Consider the following 20,292-nt stretch of genomic DNA (forward strand, 5'->3'; position numbering starts at 1 on the left):
TTTTGTTGATCAAAGAGAGAGACACAGGGAGAAGGAGGGGAGGAAGAGGGGGAGAATGGGAAGGGAGGAGAGGGAAAGGGAGAAAGAGAGAGAGAGGGAAGAGAGAGATATATATAGAGAGAGAGAGGAGAAGAAAAAGGAGGAAGCCAAGTGACAGCAGCTTGAGCCAAGTGACAGCAGCTACACGCGCCGGCGGGGAACGCAGACCGGACCCACTAGGACAGGGCCGGCGGACGGCTGAGGGCTAGGCCCGTCCCCTCCCCCAGTGTCTGCAGGTAGGAGGGGGACTGTGAACACCAGCAGAGCGGGCCCAAAGCCTGCTGAGTGGCGGAACCGGCCCCTCCCCCAGTGCCTGCAGCCAGGCGAACCTGCAAGCCACGGGCGGGCGGGTCAGGACCAGCAACCAGCCAAGTGACAGCAGCTACACGCGCCGGTGGGGAACGCAGACCGGACCCACAAGGACAGGTCCGGCAGACGGCTGAGGGCTAGGCCCGTCCCCTCCCCCAGTGTCTACAGGTAGGAGGGGGACTGTGGACACCAGCAGAGCGGGCCCAAAGCCTAGGCCCGTCCCCTCCCCCAGTGTCTGCAGGTAGTCGGGGGACTGTGAACACCAGCAGAGTGGGCCCAAAGCCTGCTGAGGGGCGGAACCGGCCCCTCCCCCAGTGCCTGCAAGCGAGGCCAACCTGCAACCCATCGGGAGGTTAGGCCCAGCAACCTATGGAGTGACACAGGTGCCCCTGGCGCCTGCTGGGTAGGTGGACCTTTGACCGACCAGCAAAACAGACCTAGGGCCTGCCAGCATGGTAGACGGATCACACTAATTGGAGGAGGATCACAGCCACTACCTGCCCTGCAAGGGTGATTTTTCAACTATACAAGAGCAATATAAATAAATAGAGGGGGAAAATATCAAAGACACAACAATTTCACTAAGCAGAAAGAAACGCCAGCAGTATGAAACGACAAGGAAAGAAAGGACCACAGGCAATGCAGGCCAACTCAACTTTAGAAGAGGTAATAGCTGCAACAGATGGAATGTCAGATAGAGAGCTCAGGACATACATGCTTCAGATGATCTGGAGTCTCAAGGAAGACATGAGACAGCAAAATCAGACAATGAAAGATCACATTGACAAACAAATCCAGGAAGTAAAAGATCAATTTCACAGGGAGATAGAGGTAATAAAAAACAAACAAATAGAAATACTAGAAATGCAGGAAACAATAAACCAACTTAAAAACTCAATTGAGAATACTACCAGCAGAGTGGATCACTTAGAAGATAGAACATCAGACAATGAAGACAGAGTATTACAACTTGAAAAGAACATAGATAGCTCAGCAAGTCTACTAAGAAACCATGAGCAGAACATTCAAGAGCTATGGGATAATATCAAAAGACCAAACTTAAGAGTCATTGGGATACAGGAAGGCACAGAGCTCCAAACCAAAGGATTAAGCAATCTATTCAGTGAAATAATACAAGAAAACTTCCCAGACTTGAAGAATGAGACAGAATCCCAAATCCTAGAAGCCTACAGGACGCCGAATGTGCAAAATCATAAGAGATCCACACCTAGACACATTATAATGAAGATGTCCAACATACAGAATAAGGAGAGAATTTTAAAAGCTACAAGGGAAAGGAAGCAGATTACATTTAGGGGTAAACCAATCAGAATAACAGCTGATCTCTCAACACAGACTCTAAAAGCTAGAAGATCCTGGAATAACATATTTCAAACACTTAAAGAAAATGGATTCCAACCAAGAATCTTGTATCCGGCGAAATTAAGCTTCAGGTTAGAAGATGAAATTAAAACCTTCCACGATAAACAAAAGTTAAAAGAATTCGCAGCTAGAAAACCATCTCTTCAAAAAATCCTTGGCAAAACATTACAGGAAGAGGAAATGGAAAATAACATTGAAAACCAACAATGGGAGGTAGGACAGTAAAGGGGGGAAAGTAGTCAAAGAGGATAACAAATCAGGTTTAGTAACATCAATAAACAAACATGGATAGAAGAACAAACCATATCTCAATAATAACCCTAAATGTTAATGGCTTAAACTCACCAATTAAGAGACACAGGCCAGTAGAATGGATCAAAAAACAAGACCCAACAATATGCTGTCTACAGGAGACGCATTTGATAGGAAAAGATATACATAGACTGAAGGTGAAAGGTTGGGAAAAATCATATCACTCATATGGACCGCGGAAACAAGCAGGAGTGTCCATACTCATATCTAATAAAATAGATTTCAAGCCAAAGCTAATCAAAAGGGACAAAGAAGGACACTTCATACTGCTCAAGGGAACCATACACCAACAAGACATAACAATCATAAATATATATGCCCCAAATAATGGTGCAGCTGTGTTCATCAAGCAAACTCTTCTCAAGTTCAAGAGTCTAATAGACCAACATACAATAATCATGGGAGACTTCAACACACCTCTCTCACCACTGGACAGATCTTCCAAACAAAAGTTAAATAAGGAAACTATAGAACTCAATAACACAATTAACAACCTAGACTTAATTGACATATATAGACTATACCACCCAACATCAAGTAGCTACACTTTTTTCTCAGCAGCACATGGAACCTTCTCAAAAATAGACCATATACTATGTCACAGGGCAACTCTTAGACAATACAAAGAGGTGGAGATAATACCATGCATCTTGTCCGATCATAATGGAATGAAACTGAAAATCAATGATAAAAGAAGAAAGGAAAAATCAAACATCACCTGGAGAATGAACAATAGGTTGCTGAGTGATCAATGGGTTTTAGAAGACATCAAGGAGGAAATTAAAAAATTCCTAGAGTTAAATGAAAACACAGACACAACATATTGGAATCTATGGGACACATTGAAAGCAGTTCTAAGAGGAAAATTCATTGCTTGGAGTTCATTCCTCAAAAAAAGAAAAAACCAACAAATAAATGATCTCATACTTCATCTCAAAATCCTAGAAAAAGAAGAGCAAAACAACAGCAAAAGAAGTAGAAGGCAAGAAATAATTAAAATCAGAGCTGAAATTAATGAAATTGAAAAAATTGACAAAACTAAAAGCTGGTTCTTTGAAAAAATAAATAAAATTGACAGACCCTTAGCCATGCTAACGAAGAGAAGAAGAGAGAGAACCCAAATTACTAGCATACGGGATGAAAAAGGCAATATCACAACAGACACTTCAGAAATACAGAAGATAATCAGAAATTACTTTGAATCCTTATACTCCAATAAAATAGAAGATAGTGAAGGCATAGATAAATTCCTTGAGTCCTATGATCTGCCCAGATTGAGCCAGGAGGATATAGACAACCTAAACAGACCAATAACAATAGAGGAAATAGAAGAAACCATCAAAAGACTACCAACTAAGAAAAGCCCAGGACCGGATGGGTATACAGCAGAGTTTTACAAAACCTTTAAAGAGGAACTAACACCAATACTTTTCAAGCTATTTCAGGAAATAGAAAAAGAGGGAGAACTTCCAAATTCATTCTACGAGGCCAACATCACCCTGATTCCGAAACCAGACAAAGACACATCAAAGAAGGAAAACTACAGACCAATATCTCTAATGAACCTTGACGCAAAAATCCTCAATAAAATTCTGGGGAATCGGATTCAAATACATATCAAAAAAATTATACATCATGATCAAGTAGGATTCATCCCTGGGATGCAAGGCTGGTTTGATATACGGAAATCCATAAATGTTATTCACCACATCAATAGACTTAAAAATAAGAACCATATGATCATCTCAATAGATGCAGAAAAAGCATTCGACAAAGTACAGCATCCCTTTATGTTCAAAACGCTAGAAAAATTAGGGATAACAGGATCATACCTCAACATTGTAAAAGCAATCTATGATAAGCCACAGGCCAGCATCATTCTGAATGGAGAAAAATTGAAGGCATTCCCTCTAAGATCTGGTACAAGACAGGGATGCCCTCTCTCACCACTTCTGTTCAACATAGTCCTCGAAACACTGGCCAGAGCAATTAGACAGTCAAAAGAAATTAAAGGCATAAAAATAGGAAAAGAAGAACTTAAATTATCACTATTTGCAGATGATATGATCCTATACCTAGCAGACCCAAAAGGGTCTACAAAGAAGCTATTAGAGCTAATAAATGAATTCAGCAAAGTGGCAGGATATAAGATCAACACGCATAAATCAAAGGCATTCCTGTATATCAGCGACAAATCCTCTGAAACGGAAATGAGGACAACTACTCCATTCACAATATCCCCCAAAAAAATAAAATACTTGGGAATCAACCTAACAAAAGAGGTGAAAGATTTATACAATGAAAATTACAGAACCCTAAAGAAAGACATAGAAGAAGACCTTAGAAGATGGAAAAATATACCCTGCTCATGGATAGGCAGAACTAACATCATCAAAATGGCGATATTACCAAAAGTCCTATATAAGTTCAATGCAATGCCAATCAAAATCCCAACAGCATATCTTGTAGAAATCGATAAAAGAATCATGAAATTCATATGGAATAATAAAAGACCCAGAATAGCAAAAACAATACTAAGCAGGAAGTGTGAATCAGGCGGTATAGCGATACCAGACTTCAAACTATACTACAGAGCAATAGTAACAAAAACAGCATGGTACTGGTACCAAAACAGGCGGGTGGACCAATGGTACAGAATAGAGGACACAGTAACCAATCCACAAAACTACAACTATCTTATTTTTGATAAAGGGGCTAAAAGCATGCAATGGAGGAAGGATAGCATCTTCAACAAATGGTGCTGGGAAAACTGGAAATCCATTTGCACCAAAATGAATCTGAATCCCTATCTCTCGCCGTGCAAAAAAGTTAACTCAAAATGGATCAAGGAGCTTGATATTAAATCAGAGACACGACATCTGATAGAAGAAAAAGTTGGTTATGATCTACACGCTGTGGGATCGGGCTCCAAATTCCTCAATAGGACACCCATAGCACTAGAGTTAACAAATAGAATCAACAAATGGAACTTACTCAAACTAAAAAGTTTTTTCTCAGCAAAAGAAACAATAAGAGAGATAAACAGGGAGCCTACATCCTGGGAACAAATCTTTACTCCACACACTTCAGATAGAGCCCTAATAACCAGAATATACAAAGAACTCAAAAAATTAGACAATAAGATAACAAATAACCCAATCAATAAATGGGCCAAGGACCTGAACAGACACTTCTCAGAGGAGGACATACAATCAATCAACAAGTACATGAAAAAATGCTTACCATCGCTAGCAGTCAGAGAAATGCAAATCAAAACTACCCTAAGATACCATCTCACTCCAGTAAGACTGGCAGCCATTAGGAAGTCAAACAACAATAAGTGCTGGAGAGGATGCAGGGAAAAGGGCACTCTTGTTCATTGCTGGTGGGACTGCAAATTGGTGCAGCCAATTTGGAAAGCAGTATGGAGATTTCTTGGAAAGCTGGGAATGGAACCACCATTTGACCCAGCTATTCCCCTTCTCGGTCTATTCCCTAAAGCCCTAACAAGAGCATGCTACAGGGACACTGCTACATCGATGTTCATAGCAGCTCAATTCACGATAGCAAGACTGTGGAACCAGCCTAGATGCCCTTCAATAGATGAATGGATAAAAAAAATGTGGCATTTATACACTATGGAGTATTACTCTGCATTAAAAAATGACAAAATCATAGAATTTGGAGGGAAATGGATGGCATTAGAGCAGATTATGCTAAGTGAAGCTAGTCAATCTTTAAAAAACAAATACCAAATGACTCCTTTGATATAAGGGGAGTAAACAAGGACAGGGTAGGGAGGAAGAGCTTGAGAAGAAGATTTACATTAAACAGGGATGAGAGGTGGGAGGGAAAGGGAGTGAGAAGGGAAATTGCATGGAAATGGAAGGCGATCCTCAGGGTTATACAAAATGTCATATAAAAGGAAAGGAGGGGCAAGACAAGATAATACAAATGGAAGTAATGATTTACAGTAGAAGGGGTAAAGAGAGAAAAGGGGAGGGGAGGGGAGGGGAGGGGAGGGGGGATAGTAGACAATAGGACAGACAGCAGAATACATCAGACACTAGAAAGGCAATATGTCAATCAATGGAAGGGAAACTGATGTGATACAGCAATTTGTATACGGGGTAAAAGCGGGAGTTCATAATCCACGTGAATCAACCGTGTAATATGATGTATTAAGAACTATGTAATGTTATGAACGACCAATAAATAAATAAATAAATAAATAAATAAATAAATAAAGGAGGAAGACGATGAACAGGAGGGAGAGAGGAAAGAAGGAGGAAGAGTAGGGGGGAAAGTAGAAGTGAAGGAGGATGAGGGAGAAGAAGAAGCATTTTAATTCTAAGTGAGGAACACCATGGGTCATAGACTGACTAATGGGAACACATAACTAACAATTTAAGTCTGATCTCTTCTTTTTCATAGTTCTGTGAGAAACAGAACTATGCATATGCTCAACATATTTCCAAGTATAACTTACCATTTCCTCAACAGGCTTCAAATAATCATCCAGAGACATAACTCGAATCATCACTGAAGAAGGAAATAAGACAGTATTTATCATTAGTGTCATAACAGTTTTTATCCTAAATGGGTTAACCTAGGTGAATCAGAAAGCATGAGACTACCACAAAACTGTAACGAGTAGAAACACATATATCCAAAGTGATACAAATCAAATACAGGGGCTATGATCTTGGGACTGTTAAAGCAGACTCAGGAAAGAGCTCAGTAAAATGACATTCTCATTCTTTTACTTCCATCTGCACCTTCTCCTCCCATGTATCGTCATAAAATGTAATCAAGGTTGCTTAATAACTTTCTTAAAATAATGAAAGAAAGAGGAGGCAAGTCAGATAAGTTAACTTTATCTTACTTGTACAATTCATCCCAGAAATTCTGTGTGGACTTAATTCAAGTAGGCTTTTTTTTTCCTGTCTATAGGTCATTAACTAATTCTCTTCTTCCAAAATATGCAGTGTAAGCAACTGCAGGCCCCTCTACTCTCCCACTCTTCTTTAAGTCCTATCTGTTCTTAACCTGATGGCCCTTGTCAAATCCATGTTACACTGCTGTCAATGAAATTCATTCTGCTTAAAGGTGTTTTCTTTTGCCCCTATTTTCCTCACAGAATGTTCTTTCAATTTCTTTTCTGCACTGAGATTACCTTTTGCCCTTTAGGTCTCTCTAAGGGGAAAAATTCATAGTCCACATGACTTAAAAATGGGAATAAGTGAACGTATTAGCATTCACCAATAATCTTAGTGGCTGGAGTTAGTGAGGCAGGAGGATTGTGAGTCCAAAACCAGCCTCAATAAAAGTGAGATGCTAAGAAACTCAGGGAGACCCTATAACTCAGTGAGACCCTGTCTCTAAATAAAATACAAAATAGGGCTAGGGATGTGGCTCAGTGGTCAAGTGCTGCTGAGTTCAATCCCTGATACCTCCTGCACCCAAAATGGGAGTAAGTAAATTCCCGAAGTTACACTTCCAATGAAACAATTTCCTTTTTCTGTAATTAAAGAGAAAGTATTTTAGATGTCATTTGTTAAAAAACAAGCAAGTAGCTATTGTCTGTTTAAATCATATAAAGAATTTCAATGAGTTAATGGCATTCTTTTCTACCAGCTAGAGATATCATAGACCATTTTAAAATGCTCCATGGGATGGGGGTCCTTTAGTTGTCCTTTTAAGGAAAGTGAAGATTGGTGTCAAAATTTGTGTCAATAGGTCAATGCTATTGCACTTTGGGGAAAAAAAGCCATGCATTTATAGGGTCAGATGGTTTTAACCATCTGACCCTATAAATGCATGTTTTCATCTGGTTAAAGCCCTTTAAATGGGTTTTTCAGACTGAATTAGAGATCAGCTTTGTTAATCTCATTCTTCCAGACTATTGACCCTCTTCTTATTTCAGTTTACTTATGCACATACTCATTTTTTAAATGTTCATTGAGAATATATTTTATCACTCATATGTGTGTGCATGGATTATTGTCAAGTGATAAAGATAAAGAAAAAATGCCTCTGTATATCATGGACCTGTCATAAACTGGCAGAGAAATACCAATCTTATTAAGTCTTATGCTTTTAAATGTGATTTCCTATTGATGGCTCCCCAAAGTCACTGCGACAACCCTTTCTTCTAACCTAAGGATTTATAAAACATACTTCCTACTTGCCTACTTATCTGCCCTGTTGTTTAAAAACCAGCTTGTGTTTAATGTGTCTAAAAATGAACTCCACTGATACTTTTTTTTTTTTTTTGGTGGTGCTGGGGATTGAACCCAGGGCTTTGAGCATGCGAGGCAATCTCTCTACTAGCTGAGCTATTATCACCAGTTAAAAATGAACTCCATTTCCTCATTTAAACTTACTTTTGTCTTACTCTTTCACATTTTGTAAAAGGGTATTTTTATAACTACAGGTGTTCAGATCAGAAATCCTGGATTTCTTCCAATGGTACCTCCCTATATACTTGCGAAATACTGTGCTTCCCTTATCTCTTGCCCAGAATGACTCTCCCCACCCACATTGCACAACTTCACTTTACTGAAGCCTTTGCTCAATTACCTTAAACAAGTATTTTCCTCTAGCCCCAATCTTTCCACCCACTTGTTAGCACTGCCATTTAGACACTGCCTTCTCCTTTAGTCTGTCATTAAGTTTATTCAATACATAAAGGTCTTTTTCTTGGTCTCTTTCAAGATACACTAACTGGATCTCTGCCATTGGAGTTGCCCTAAACTACTTAATCCTTCTATAATCATAAAAGCAACCCTCTGAAGACTAAATCTTATCTTTTCTTTGAAGAAAACCTCCCATTGTGAAATAAGTGTGTCTTAATAACTTAATGTGCAAGTAACATATTTCTCTCTAGAAAACTCCAGCCTTACCTCCCTTCTAAACTCCCCTCCCTTCCAGCCTCCTATCTAGCCTCTCCCCATGGTGTCACCTAACTTGAAGCCATTTAGCATGTCCCTCTGTGTTATTTCATCATAAGCACTATCTTTATTTCTGTCACTTCTGTCTATAATAACTTTAGTTCTTTTCTTCTCAAAAAAAGAGACTTATTTCCTTATTTAACTTATTTCTTACATGCTAGAATCATGGGTGCCTTATTTTTTCTTTGTTAAGCAATATTTTCTCCAATACTCTTTTTTAATACTATAGTGTATATCTCTGGGGAAAACTGCCCATCCCATCCCTCTCTTGTATGAATATCTAAGAGAGTGAATCCCTAACAGTACCACCACTCTGTGTGATTGTGTATCCTGGACTGGTCACCTGGATGGATACCTGATCCAAACTGAACAGTCATATAATTTAATTTGACATTGTTCACTTATGCCTCTAGGAAAAACTTATTGCCAAAAGAGTGCCAAACTGTCAATCTTCTTCATAAGATGATGATGGTTGTCACTAGAAACATAATAAATGAATAAGTTTCTTTTCTGGTGAGTGGGTGTGCTGCTATTTTCTCTGGACTAGTAAGTTAATTAAAATAATCTCTACTTAAGTCTTAAGAGTTTTGTTTTTGGACATTAATTCATCTTCAGATTTTTTGTGAACTTTTTTTTAGCATGGCTCCCTAGCCATTCACCACACAGCCAGTCTACTAATCCCCACTGAGAAGTAGCAGTGGGTTAGTGGAGTGGCAGAGTAGTGGCCTGGGCAAGCTGGAACATGGACAGTGAGCACTGACCATGGCCAGTGGAGCCCAATATGCTAGCTCAAGCTGGAGGTGTGGTATGCCAGGGTACACCTGACCTGGTATCTCACAGCAGCCTTACCTAACTGAGCTAAAGCCCCATTGAAGAAGCCAACATTATCCCCACCCCTGGCATTCACAGTCTGCAGACCTCAACCTCCTAGGAAGCTAGGATTGCAGGCCAAGAGTGAGATAATAGAAGTGGGGCCCATCATTAAGAACTATAGCATATTTCTGTGCCACAGAGGCCTGAAGCTTATGCAGGCCCCACTTGCCAGCAGAAATGGAAAAACTTTAGTTTCATTTCTTCCTCTATTCAAATGCCTGACATCTTTAAAGATTTACCAATGAGTATATACCTTTAAAAGGGAACTATAATATTAAGCCTAATGTTTAAATAATAAAAATCTCTTTGTTCAAAAATGTTTTGTTTTGAAGGAGAAGTATTTTAAACAAATGAAATAAAACTCTTACTACAGAGTTCTTGGAACAAAAATCAGGTGGTAATTGTGCTTTGGGAAGAATTTGCAATCTGAAATTATACTAGTTGGAACCTGCTCTAAATTTTTTAAGGATTACTGTCCAAATTACCTATGAGATAGTAGACAAGTTACATGGCCATCCTGTCCTTACTTCTGATTTCGGAGTTAGAATTCTTTGCTTTTTTTTTTTTTTGATATGAGGTAAGTTTGGTAAGAAGTGATTACAATAATCAGGAAAATCCCAGTCAGACAAGTACATAATTTTCAGCCAGCCAGATAATTCTGGTTAAAGATTTTAATCACAATAAGGTAAGATTCTTCAATGTAAGATAAAGGCCAAATTTGAAAGTTGGAAAATACAAAGTTAAAAAAAATGCATGTAGCTAATTTCTAAACCTTTTCTTAAGAGTTTTAAATGGTTAAATTTATTATGACAGTCATCAATAACTTCTTGTAAAATTTTTAGTTTGCATTGATGTCACATAATCTGTAATTTCTTTGAAGGAGACAGAATGAGAAATAGATATGCATCAAAATGAAGATAGTGGTCACATAGGAAGCTATAACAAATCATATGTGCCCTGAAGTTTTAGCATAAGGTCATAGTTAATATGGCAATGTACTTTATATAAAAGAAGAACTGCTATAATGAGTAAACCAGGAACAGTTACAGCATTATATCTCAGATACAAATGACTTTTTTTTAAACTGTATATCCTTTAATTGTCTAATACTCAACCTTTATTTTATGCAGTATAGAAAAACCATTTCTGTGCACATTAGGTCCTTTATTAGAAAGCAGATAGGATAAGAATAATAAAGAAATTCATTTTGATTAAGTTTTTACATTTCTATGCTGTTTGAAGTAGTAGCTTCCTTACCAACCTCTGCCTTCTGCAATTCTTCTTAGCAAGAATCTAGGATCATTCCTTGGGCATTTGCTTGTGTCTACTATATACAATCTTCCTCCTCCTGAGCATGCCTAAACCCACCACAAGTAAATTTATAGTGTTTGTTCAAAAACTGTTGGTGCTGTCTAAATTTTAGCACTGATCAATACCTTGGTTTTCTTATCTAGTGCTTCTGTTTCCCTCACTGATGCGAACTCCCCTGTTTTTGACTGCTCTGTAGGCAAAGGTCTATCTAACACCATAAAAACAAACCAAAACATCAAAAGAGCCTTGGATCTTGGACTTTTTCTGAGAAAGGGGAGTGGAAGGGTGTGGGATGAAAATACTCATACATCTCAGTTCCCACAATGTCAGTATTTTTCACCTCCTTCTGTTTGGGCTTTGCATAGTCACAGCATGTTGATGCCTAAGAAGCCTATGATTTAAGAAAAACCCAACTTATTCAAACCCACCTCAAAGATCAAGTGTCAACTAGCAGGTCAGTGCTAAAACAATTTTTCTGTATCCTGAGCAGAAAAAGACCTATAAAATTTATTTTTAAAACACAGATTTTAAATCTTTCCTTGCTTTCAGAGCAAAATGGACTTTTAACAAACTACTTTTTTTGATGGGGGGGCATTTTACTGGGGATTGAACTCAGGTGCACTTGACCACTAAGCCATATCCCTAGCCCTATTTTGTATTTTATTTAGACAGGGTCTCACTGAGTTGTTTAGCTTTTGCTGAGGCTGGGTTTGAAGTCATGATCTTCCTGTCTCAGCCTCCTTAGCCACTGGGATTAACAAACTTCTTAAATAATTAATTTTAGTCACTGAGGTTTGAGAACAATTGTAGCTACTCATATTTTTGTGCTATTATATGTAAACAACTAGAAAGAGTTATAACATATTCATGTTCATACATGATAATTATACCTAATAGTATATATCCTGGAGTAAGTATATATCCTAATAGTATGTCCTGGAGGACAATAACTGATAAGGTATTACAGCTGGCTATATATTTCATGAGGTCTAAATCCATGGATTCAACTAATCAGATATTAAAAATACTCACATACAAAACAATTGTATCTGTGATGAACATGTATAGATGTACAAAGTTTTTTCTTGTTATTATTCCCCAAGCAACACAGTATGACAGCTGTTTATAAACACTACCTATGTATTAGTAATAAGTAATGTAGGGATGATTTAAAGTAAGGAGGATGTGCATAGTTTCTAGGAAAATTCTATGCAATTTATAAATTTTTATATTTTGGTAGATATAGAATCAAGGGATATACCACTGTGCCACATACACAGCACTTTTATTTTTAAAAAAAAATTGGAACATAGTCTCTCTAAGTTGCTGAGGACTTGCTAAACTGCATTGAGGTTGGGCTTGAATTTCTGATTCTCCTGCCTTAGCCTCCCAAGTCACTGGAATTTCAGGCATAAGTCATCATGCCCAGAAATAGTATGCTATTTCATAAGTAATGTGAGCATCCATAAGGTTTGATAATTGGTCCTGGAACCAATTCCCATTGTATATCGAGAGACAATTGTATTTTTCTTAATATATTTAAGAAAGCTAAAATGCTCTGAAAAAAAATATAAAAGGTAAAAACACATTTAGTTCAGAATGATTTTAATGTATCCTTATCTTCAATAAAAATGTCATCAAAACAGTCAATAAAGATATTTCCAACCTAAATAATACCATTGATAATTCAAATAGACCTAATAGACACCTACAGGATATTTTACTCTAAAAAAGCCGAATTTGCCTTCTTCTCAGCAACTCATGAAACCTTTTACAAAATAGACCATATTCTAGATCACAATGTAAGTTTTAGCAAACACAAACAAATTGATACAATCCCATGCATCATATTGGGTTATAATGGAATGAAACTAGAACCCAAAAGTAAGAAAAATAATAGAAATCAAACACATGAAGATTGAACAATACTTTCTTAAGTGAAGAATGAATCAAAGAAGAAATGAGAGGATTCAAGAAATTCTTTTTTTTTTTGAGAGAGAGAGAGAGTTTTTTTTAGTATTTATTTTTCAGTTTTTGGTGGACACAATATCTTTATTTTTATGTGGTGCTGAGGATCAAACCCAGCGCCGCGCATGCCAAGTGAGCGCATTACCACTTGAGCCACATCCCCAGCCCCAAGGATTCAAGAAATTCTTAGAAACAAATGAGAACACAGATACAACATATTATATCAAAATCTGTGGGGCAGTATGAAAGCAGTTCTAAGAGGAAAATTATTCAATATTGAATGCCTACATTTAAATTACAATTTAAAAAGAGAGATTCCAAGTAAATAAAGTAATATTCCACCTCAAGGACTCAGAAATGGAAGAACAAACTAATTCTAAAATCAGTTTAAGACAGATCAAAGCCAACATTAATGAAATTGAGAATAGTAGAAGAATACAAGAAATCAATGCAACAAAAGTTGATTCTTTGAAAAGATAAATAAAATTGATAAACTCCTAGTCAAATGAACCAAAAAAAAAAAAAGAGAGAGAGAGAAGACTCAAGTAAACAAAATCAGAAGTGAAAGTGGAGATATCACCAAGACAATTCTGAAATCCAGAGGACCATTAGAAACTACTTTGAAAATTTATATTCTAATAAATTGGAAAATCTAGAAGATATTGACAAATTTCTAGGCACATATGACCTACTCAAATTGAACCAAGAAGATATAGAAAGTCTAAACTGACCAATATCAAGTAGTGAAATTGAAACAGTAATTAAAACCTTCCAAAAAAGGAAGACCACGGGGCTGGGGATGTGCACTCACTTGGCATGCGTGCGGCCCGGGTTCGATCCTCAGTACCACATACAAACAAAGATGTTGTGTCCGCTGAAAACTAAATATATATATATATATATTAAAAATTCTCTCTCTCTCTCTCTCTCTCTCTCTCTCTCTCTTAAAAAAAAAGAAAGACCACAAACCTAATGAATTCTCAGTTGAGTTCCACCAAACCTTTAAAGAAGAACGAATAGGAGGTTTTCTCAAACTATTCCACAAAATTGAGAAGGATGGACTACTTCCAAACATTCTATAAAGTGAGTATCACCCTGATACCAAAACCAGGCAAAGATGTATAAAGAAAACTATAGATCAATATCCCTGATGAACATAGATGCAACAAAGTATTAGCACACCACATTCAAAGGCATTTCAAGAAGATAATATATCATGATCAAGTAGACTTTATCAGGCAAGGTTGGTTCAACATATGCAAATCAATAAACATAATTCACCACTTGAATAGAATGAAGAACAAATTCATCCAATCTTCTCAATAGATGCAGAAAAGGCTTTTGATAAAATCCAGCACAGATTCATGTTAAAAATGCTAGACAAGCTAGGGATAGAAGGAACTTACCTCAACAATATAAGGGTTATATATGACAAACTCAAAGCCAGCATCATACTGATTGGAATAAAACTGAAAGCATTTCCTCTAAAATTAGGAATAAGACAAAGATGTCCGTTCTCACTACTTCTATTCAATATAGTTTTGAAACTCTAGGCAAAGGAATCAAGAAAGAGAAGCAAATTAAAGGGATACAAATGGAAAAAGAACTCAAACTATCTCTGCTGATGACATGATTCTACATTTAGAAGACCTAAAAAATTACATCAGAAGACTTCTAGAGCTGATAAATGAATTAAGCAAAGTAGCAGGATACAAGATCAACATTCATAGATCAATAGATTTTCTACACTGCAACAGTGATTCTGCTAAGAAAGAATTCAAGAAGGACATCTCTTTCACAATAACCTGAAAAAAATCTGGAAATTAATCTAACCAAGGAGGTGAAAGATCTGTACAATGAAAACTGAAGAACACTGAGGAAACTGAAGAACACTGTAGAAGATGGAAACACCTCCCATGTTCTTGAATAGGGAGAATTAAAATATTGTCAAAATTCCCATACTACTAGAAGTGTTATACGGATTCAATGTAATTCCAAGAAAAATATCAGTGACCATCTTCACAGAACTAGAAAAACAGTCCTTAAATTAATTTAAAGAACAAGATACCCAGAATAGCCAAAGCAATTCTAACCCAGAGGAGTGATGTAGGAGACATCACAATATCCAATTTCAAATTATACTTCAGAACTATAACAAAATCAGTATAGTATTTGCATCAAAATAGACATGAAGTCCAATGGAATAGAATGTGGGACGCAGAGACAAACCGACATAGGTACAGTCATCTGATACTTGATAAAGGTGTCAAAAATGTATGTTGGAGAAAAAAAATAGCCTTTTTAACAATTGGTACTGGGAAAACTAGATATACATATATACAAGAATGAAACTAGATCCTTATTCCTCACTCTGTACAAAATTGAAATCAAAATGCATCAAAGACTTGGGAATTAGAACAGAAACTTCAAATAGCTGGATTAATAAACAGAATATATAAAGAACTCAAAAAACTAAATGCCAAAACCCCTCAAGTAACAAAATTATTAAATGGCCCAAAGAACTAAATAGAAATTTCTTAAAAATAGAAACACAAATGGTCAAGAAATATATGAAAAAAAATATTTAACATCTCTAGCAATCAGGGAAATGCAAATCAAAACTGTACCACTGTTTCATCTCACTTTAGTGAAAATGGTAATTATAGAGAACATTAATACTAATAAATTCTGCCCAGGATACAGGGAAAAAGTACACCCATACATTGTTGGTAGAACTGCAAATTAGTACAACCACTCTGGAAAGCAGTGTGGAGACTCCTTGAAAAACTAGGAATGGAACCACCATTTGCCCAGTTCTCCCACTCCCTAGTATTTATCCAAACGAATGAAAACCATCATATTATAGTGATATGGCCACTTCAGTGTTTATAGAAACACAATTTACAATAGTCAAATTATGTAATCAACCCAGATGTCTGTGAATAGATGAATGTAGTATATATACATGAGGGAGTTTTACTTAGCCATAAAGAAGAACGAAATAATGGCATTTGCTGGTAAATCCTTGAAAATGGAGAACCTTAGGCTAAGTAAAATAAGCCAGACTCGGAAAAATCAAGGGCCAAATTTTTCTCTCAAATGTGAAATCCAGAGCAAAAAAGTATCTACATCTCTATCTATCTATCTATCTATCTATGAGAATGGAGGCAGCTGGGGACTGGATCAAATATCATAAATATATAGGAAAGCTCAATGGAGTAGATCAGTAGGAGAATAAGAGGGAAGGAGGGAGAACAGAAAAGGGAAGGAAATATCCAATGAATTCAACAAAATCATGTTAAATTCCAAAGGGAATTTCACCATTATGTATATGTAAAAAGTACCAATCAAAAATAAATAGAGAAGTGAGAAGAAAATCAGTAGAGCAGAGAAAGGAGAGTAGTGGGAGAGAGTGGGGGGAGCTAAAGAGGGGAAGTTGGGGATTGAAATAAAATTCTTTGCATGTGTGATTTTGTCAAAATGAACCCAACTACTAAGTATACTTACAATGCTGTAATAAAAAATACATCTAGTTTAAATGAATTATATTTAAAATTTTTTAAAAAATTTATATATGACAGCAGAATGCATTACAATTTGTATTACACATATAGAGCAAAATTTTTGATATCTCTGGTTGTATACAAAGAATATTCACACCAATTGGTGTCTTCATAAATATATTTTGGATAGTAATGATCATCACATAAATGAAATATATTTTTAACTGACACATGAAAATGGTTTAACAGCATGTTTCATTAAACTTTAAATATATGAGTGCATGGAATTTTCCCAATATGTATATCAAAAATAAATGTCACCGTATATTATATTACAGACATATAAATATTTAAATCTCAATTTATTATTCAACAGGATCATACTTGCAAGTCTAATGAGAACATGATCCTGTCGTATGTCAAAAGAAGTAATATTTTTAATTTTTTTGTTTATTCTTTTTTAAAAGGAGCCTGTCTGAGGAGCAGAAGTATAAAAGCACTCAGGTCTATTTTTTTCCTCAAACCTTTCCTCTATGTTCATGTCCACTCTTCTTGTCCAAGCACATTGTGCTACTCATTACAACATCACAACTACTAGTGGCTTAAAAAAAGATGTGCTATAACAATATGTGCAGATTTCTCAGAATAATCCTCAAAGTGTTTCATCATGGCATAATCCCCAAAGCCATAGTGATGCCTCATAGATATTGCTCAACTACATGAAAATGCCACTTCAGCTCACAATCAGGACTTTTCGTCAACTGTCATTTATTTCATTTCTTATTCCTTCCATTTATTTTTTCTACTGCAAATAAGTTTATCTCTTTAACATTTTAAGGTCTAGCTTTTGAATTAATTCTACCTCCATGTTTTCCTGTGTTCCATTAGTTCATGAGAAATGTCTGCCTTTTTAAGATTTAGCTGTGTTCCTGATCTCTTTCTAAACCCAGGAGACGAGAGAAGGCTTTTCAGTTTAATTCAACACCATGCAGGGCAATTACTTAGCCACTAGGAGAACATCTCTCTTCGTTTCTCTCTCTCTCTCTCTCTCTCTCTCTCTCTCTCTCTCTCTCTCTCTCTGAGTGCATGTGTATTTTTGATACTAAGAACTGAACACTGGGCCTGGAGCATGCTAGGCAAGCACTCTATCACTTAGTTACACCCCTGGCCCATTTTATAATTTTGTGAGGAGCTCTTGCTATAAGTTGTCCAGGCTTGCCTTGAACTTGTGATCCTCTTGCCTCAGTTTCCAAAGTAGCTAAAATTACAGTTGTGCACCACTTTGCCTGGCTCTTAATATGTTCTTGAAACACTTTGTTGCTCTTTAATTTCTAATTAAACCATGATTCCTAAATTCACATAAGTTGAAATGTCATGGTTTCCAAACATATACATTACTAGATATTAGTAGAATATTGAGAAATTCTTTAAAAATAGTTTCTGAGGCTCCCTACCCGAGATACTGAAATCAAATTTCAAACATTTAGGTAACATGAGCTATTTTGTATTTTAAAGCAATCTCCCTAGTATATTTTAATGTAATAAATTTTCTGAGCTTGTATTGTGTACTATCATTTTAAACATTCTATAAATGATATTAGCTGAGGATAACAGAGAGTAGGTATACACACCTTTCTGTCCAGGCATGTAGATGGATTTATCTGTCTGCACAAAGACCACATTTTCCCTGGGGCTGATTGCCACAGCTCTTCTCTCTTCCAGATTGATTGTGCCTCCTTTAGCAGAGAATGTGATGAAAGCCACTGGGTCCAATCTGGCCTGAGGAACCTAGGGAGCAAATTAATACATACTTCATGAGACTGGTGTTTTGTCAGGAGATCTCCATGACTAATTGTGCATTATTAACCAGTGAATTTAAATCCATAACTTGTTGTTTCTATTTATTGAATAACCCACCTTGTTCATTTTTCTTGCTTCTATCACATCATTTAGATAAATTATCTCATCATTTAAAGGAATTCTCCTTTATCTTTTTTTGTTGTTGTTGTTGTTGTTGTTGTTGTTGATGGTACTAGGGATTGAACCCAGATCCTTGTACATGCTAGGATGCTAGGTAAGTACTCTACCACTGAGCTGCATCTCTAGCCTTCTTAAAATATTCCATTTCTCTCTGTGTGTATGTATGTGTGTGTGTATGTGTGTGTGTTTTCTTCTCTTCAATAAATTTCTTTTAAAATAGTAAATAGTTAGACTTTTCTCCTTGCCTCCATTTATAACTGTACTTACATTATCTGAAACTGAGGAGTATATTGTTTTTGAAAACATTAAAATAACTTTATATAGACAGGCAAATAACATTTGTCCTTAAAAGTCAGTTTTGTGGGTGCCTTTCATGCCCCTGCAGTATTTTCTCTATAGTGAGCAGAATGAAATGTTTACCTCAAAGCTGAAGCATTTGAAGACATTTTCTCCTGTAACCTGCTCTTCAAGTATTTTGGTCTGGACCTCACCATAGTTGATGGAGATAGTCAAAACAAGAAACTCAGTCACATTAAAAAGCTGAACACAAGCTTTATCCAAAGAGCCTTCTTGGAGAACAGAAGGGACCAGCAGAACATACTGCCTACAAAATTTAAGCAGGAACATTAAAATTGTCAAAGAAATTATTTGATACTTAGTTATTATTTAGTTATCTAAAGGATTGCAGTTTAAGAAATACGTATTGTTTCTCAATGTTAGAGACATACAGCATATTAAATTAGAGGATGTCAAATTCATGAAATAGGAATATGCTGCCTGAGAGTTGAATTTGTGAATTCAACAAGAATAATACCACTTGCAAAAAAGCAAGTAATTTGTCATTAGTTCTATGAAAATGACCATCTGTGTCTTCATGCAATGCTTTTGCTCCTGAACTGATACGCACATTCCACTTCATTTTTGCCTAGTGTTTGTCTAGCATTTTTCCCCCAGCAATTGTTTGACATCTCTTCATTGGTATAAATATTGTGTTATAATTCAATCAGCAGACATGCCAACAGTGATAATGGTACCATTCAAATTCAGAATTCATTATACAAATTAACATGTTTACTATGCTATGTAAGGATATATTTAAAATCTAATCACTGCAATAAAAACATAACAAGTTCTGATTTTTAATATCAAGCTCTATTTGGGTTCCACATGAAATAACAAAATTCTATGCAATCACTTACACTTGGGGAGACTGAGAAAGAGACAGATGAAAGAGAAGAACACCCAGAAGTATTTTCATCCACTTCATGATCCAAATAGACAAAGAAGTCAATAGACTGTGATCGCTATATCCACACGCGGGTCAATGTGCTGGAAGCTCAGACATTCTCACTGCCCAAGAAAGCCAAGTGTGGAGAGCTATATATCCATGCAATACTTCTAGGACCATTTCCTGAATCATTCCTAAAGAATAACACAAGTAATCCAACTGGATACACTTTAGAAATTTTAGTCACCTCCCTGTAATCAATCATGTCTATTATGTTACTAGGGTGTCATTTGTGTGTCATCATCTTCTGACGAAAAATACTCCTAGAGTTAATACATAATGACTATGAGTGAATCTTTCTAGCACAAATGAAATTTCATTCCAATAAATTCAATCATTAAAAATAAATTGGTATCTTGCTAAATCATTATTT

General features: G+C 36.5%; 1 protein-coding gene across 1 annotated transcript in view; it reads right to left on the minus strand.

Annotated features, from left to right (window-relative positions):
• Window positions 1–19,898, minus strand: part of LOC113176140 (ovostatin-like) — a 74,103-nt gene extending 54,205 nt beyond the window's left edge. Inside the window, exons 1-4 of the mRNA XM_026380551.1 lie at window positions 19,831–19,898; window positions 19,052–19,235; window positions 18,283–18,439; window positions 6,533–6,585 (exon numbers count right to left, since the gene is read on the minus strand). Coding sequence (XP_026236336.1) covers window positions 6,533–6,585; window positions 18,283–18,439; window positions 19,052–19,235; window positions 19,831–19,898 — 462 coding nt within the window. The remainder of the gene's footprint in view (window positions 1–6,532; window positions 6,586–18,282; window positions 18,440–19,051; window positions 19,236–19,830) is intronic.
• Window positions 19,899–20,292: the final 394 nt, after the last annotated feature.

The sequence above is a fragment of the Urocitellus parryii genome, chromosome 5, assembly GCF_045843805.1.
Source record: "Urocitellus parryii isolate mUroPar1 chromosome 5, mUroPar1.hap1, whole genome shotgun sequence".
Classification (NCBI taxonomy): Eukaryota; Metazoa; Chordata; class Mammalia; order Rodentia; family Sciuridae; genus Urocitellus; species Urocitellus parryii.